The sequence below is a fragment of the Passer montanus genome, unplaced genomic scaffold (assembly GCF_014805655.1).
Source record: "Passer montanus isolate IOZ18808 unplaced genomic scaffold, ASM1480565v1 scaffold195, whole genome shotgun sequence".
NCBI classification, from domain to species: Eukaryota; Metazoa; Chordata; class Aves; order Passeriformes; family Passeridae; genus Passer; species Passer montanus.
In genome coordinates this window covers 116,624-119,366 of record NW_024366536.1, presented here as the reverse complement: position 1 = coordinate 119,366, position 2,743 = coordinate 116,624, and the positions used below count along the sequence as shown (strand labels likewise).

The window sequence follows — 2,743 nt, the reverse complement described above, 5'->3', positions numbered from 1 at the left end:
CGGCGGCCCGCCCCGTGCGGGGCTCCCGGCCCCGCCGCGCCCGCCCCGGGGGCAGCTCCCGCGGGGACCCGCCGTCCGTGGGGCACCAGAGCCCGGCGCCGGGCCAGGGAGCACGGGACAGAGGGAGGGACGGACGGACAGACGGACGGACGGACGGAGGCCACCCTCCGTGCCCCGCGCTCACAGCTCCCCCCGCGAGCTCCGCGTCCTTTCCCCGCGGGGGGAGCCTGTCACACGCCCGTGTCCCCTTTGGGGTGCCCCTCCCGAGTCCCGCAGGGCGTGTCCCCGGCGGGCGCCCGCAGCGCATCCCCCGCTGTCCCCGCTGTCCCCGCCGGAGTCCCTGTGCCCACCCCTGTCCCGCCTGGGGCGGGCCAGCCCGGGAAGGGTTAAACGGCGGGGCCGGCGCGGGGGGCGGAGCGGCCGCCCCGGGATAAGGCGCGGCGCGGGGAGGGCTCAGCCCCACGGAGCCGCGGGCAGCGCCGCGCCGAGCCCACCCGTGCCCGAGCCCGAGCCCACCCGTGCCATGCCCCGGGGCGGCGGCGGCTGCTGCTCCCGGCGGCGCGGCGGGGGCGAAGGGGGCGAGCAGCGCCCCCCGGCACCGGCCATGACCCCGCGGGTGGGCAGCGCCTGAGCGGCCGCCCCGCCATGCGGCCCCCCACGGCTCGGGACCTGCCCCCAGGTAGGCGCGGGGTCGGGCGGGGTCCCGCGGGTGTCGGGTGGACCCTGGGGTGCCACCCGGAGACCTCGGTCCCGGCTCGGGGTGCCCCGGGGTGAGTGGGGAGCCCCCGGTGCGCGGGGACCCCGGCGTGGGGGCGCAGTCCCGGGGCGCCCCAGGCTGGGTCCCCCGCGCCCCCCGGCGCGAGGGTGCCCCCCGACCCACGAGGTGCCTGCCGCCAGCCCAGCCCGAGGTGTGGCTGTCTCGTGCCCCGCGGGGTAGCGGTGCCACCCCGGGACCCCCAGCCCGGCGTGGCAGTGCCCCTGACACGTGGCCGGGCACTTTTTGGGTGCTCGCTGCCACCCCCGGCGCAGCGCGGGGGTGCCCCAGGCGCCCCGGCACACCCTGCGCAGCTCCGGCGCGCACAGCCCGGCTTCGGGGCGCTCCACCAGCCACGGGATACCCGGTGGCCCCCCCAAGACCCCCAGCCCGGAGTGTGGGTACCCCACGACGCCCAGCGGGGCGTGCCCCACCACGCAGGGGGTGCGCGGTGCCAGCCCCGGAGCCCCAGCCCGGCGCGGAGCCGCCCCACGGCTCCCGGTGCGGGCACGGCGGGGAGCCGGGAGCGCCCGGGTCACGCCGCGGGTGGGTGCCGCGGGGCCGTGGGGTACCCGCAACTACCGGGGTGGGGGGGTTTGGCACCCGGGGAGGGGGGGAAGCTGAGAACCGGTGACTTCAGCTCCCAACTGAGTCAGCCCGCGGCGTGGGGGAGTGACAGATGGGACGCGGGTGGGGGGCGCACGCCGGCACGGGGCGCCGGGGGAGGGGGGCGGCGCTGAGCAGATGCGCCGGACGCCTCCGTGGGTGGCTGGGGGGTGGGTACCCCCCCAACTCGTGGAGCACCGGCAGAGGGGAAGGGAGGGAAGGGGGCGGTGGGACCCCTCGGTGCATCTCCGGTGTGACCTCCGGTGCACCGGAGAGTCCCACCGCCCCCCTCCTTCCTCTCCCCTCCCCCGGTAGCGGCGACTGGGCGCATCCACGCATCCCCGGGCGTGGATCCAGGCCGCCGGGCTGAATTATGGATGAAGCTCTCGGGTTGCAGCCTGAGGGGGGGGATGGACACGGGTGGGGGGGGGGAGAAGGGGGGGATGCTGAGCGCCCGGAGCCGCGGCGCGTGTCGTCAGCCCGCGCCCACGCGTGCCCCGCCCCACACGTGGCCGCGGCACGCGCGCACGTGGCACCGCCCCGTTTGGGGAGGGGGCGCCGACCCCCCCCCAGGCTGGGGTGAGGGGGGTCCCAGGGGTCTGTGACCCTGTGAGGGGCTCTGGCGGGCCGTGGGGCGGGCACGGTCCCGTGGGAGTGTGGCCACGGCAGGGGGGGTCAGGGAGCTTTGGGGGTCCCTGGGGAGCGTGACCCCAGCAGCAGGAACAGCCCCAGAAGGTCGCAGGTGGACAGGCACTTTTTGGGGTGCCCGGCCTTGGTGCCGTGCAGCAGCACAGCCCTGGGGGTCTCTGGGGACCACAGCCCTGTGGGTGGTGTGGGTCTGGGGGCTGCTAGGGGCGCCCAGTGCTGTTGGGCGTCATGACCTTGGGATTCTCCATGGGGTCTGTGGTCCTAGGGATGTCCTAGGGGAGCATGGCCGTGTGGGTGGGCATGGCCTCGAGGGTCCCTGGGGAGACATGGCTCTCGGGCCTGCTGGGGGCCGTGGCCCTGTGGGTGGGCACAGTCCCCTCCCTCGGGGTGTCCAGCCCTACAGGGTGGTGATGACCTTGGCGTTCTCCTGGGGAATGTGGCCCTCTGGAGCTGGCGTGGCTTTGGAGAGCTCCTAGGAGCACCCAGCCCTGTGGGGTTGCCATGACCTTGGGGTTCTCCTGGGCAACCACGGCCCTAAGGGTGGCTACAGTCCTGGGGGCTCCTTGGGGTGCCCAACCCTACGGAATGATCAGAACCATGGGACTCTCCAAACGGCTCGATGGGGTGGGCACGGCCCCGGGGGGCTCCTGGAGCCATCCGTGGCCGCCGGGCCATTCCGGGAGTGCCGGTGCCAGGCGGGTGGGCACGGCCCCGGGGGCGGCGGGGGCGGGCGGC

General features: G+C 76.7%; 1 protein-coding gene across 1 annotated transcript in view; it reads left to right on the top strand.

Moving 5' to 3' along the window:
* Nucleotides 1–416: 416 nt before the first annotated feature.
* The window catches only part of RTN4RL2 (reticulon 4 receptor like 2), a 4,696-nt gene continuing 2,369 nt past the window's right edge, over nt 417–2,743 (top strand). The window contains exon 1 of the mRNA XM_039706621.1: nt 417–679. Within this exon, the coding sequence (XP_039562555.1) occupies nt 646–679 (34 nt within the window). The 5' untranslated portion in view covers nt 417–645. The remainder of the gene's footprint in view (nt 680–2,743) is intronic.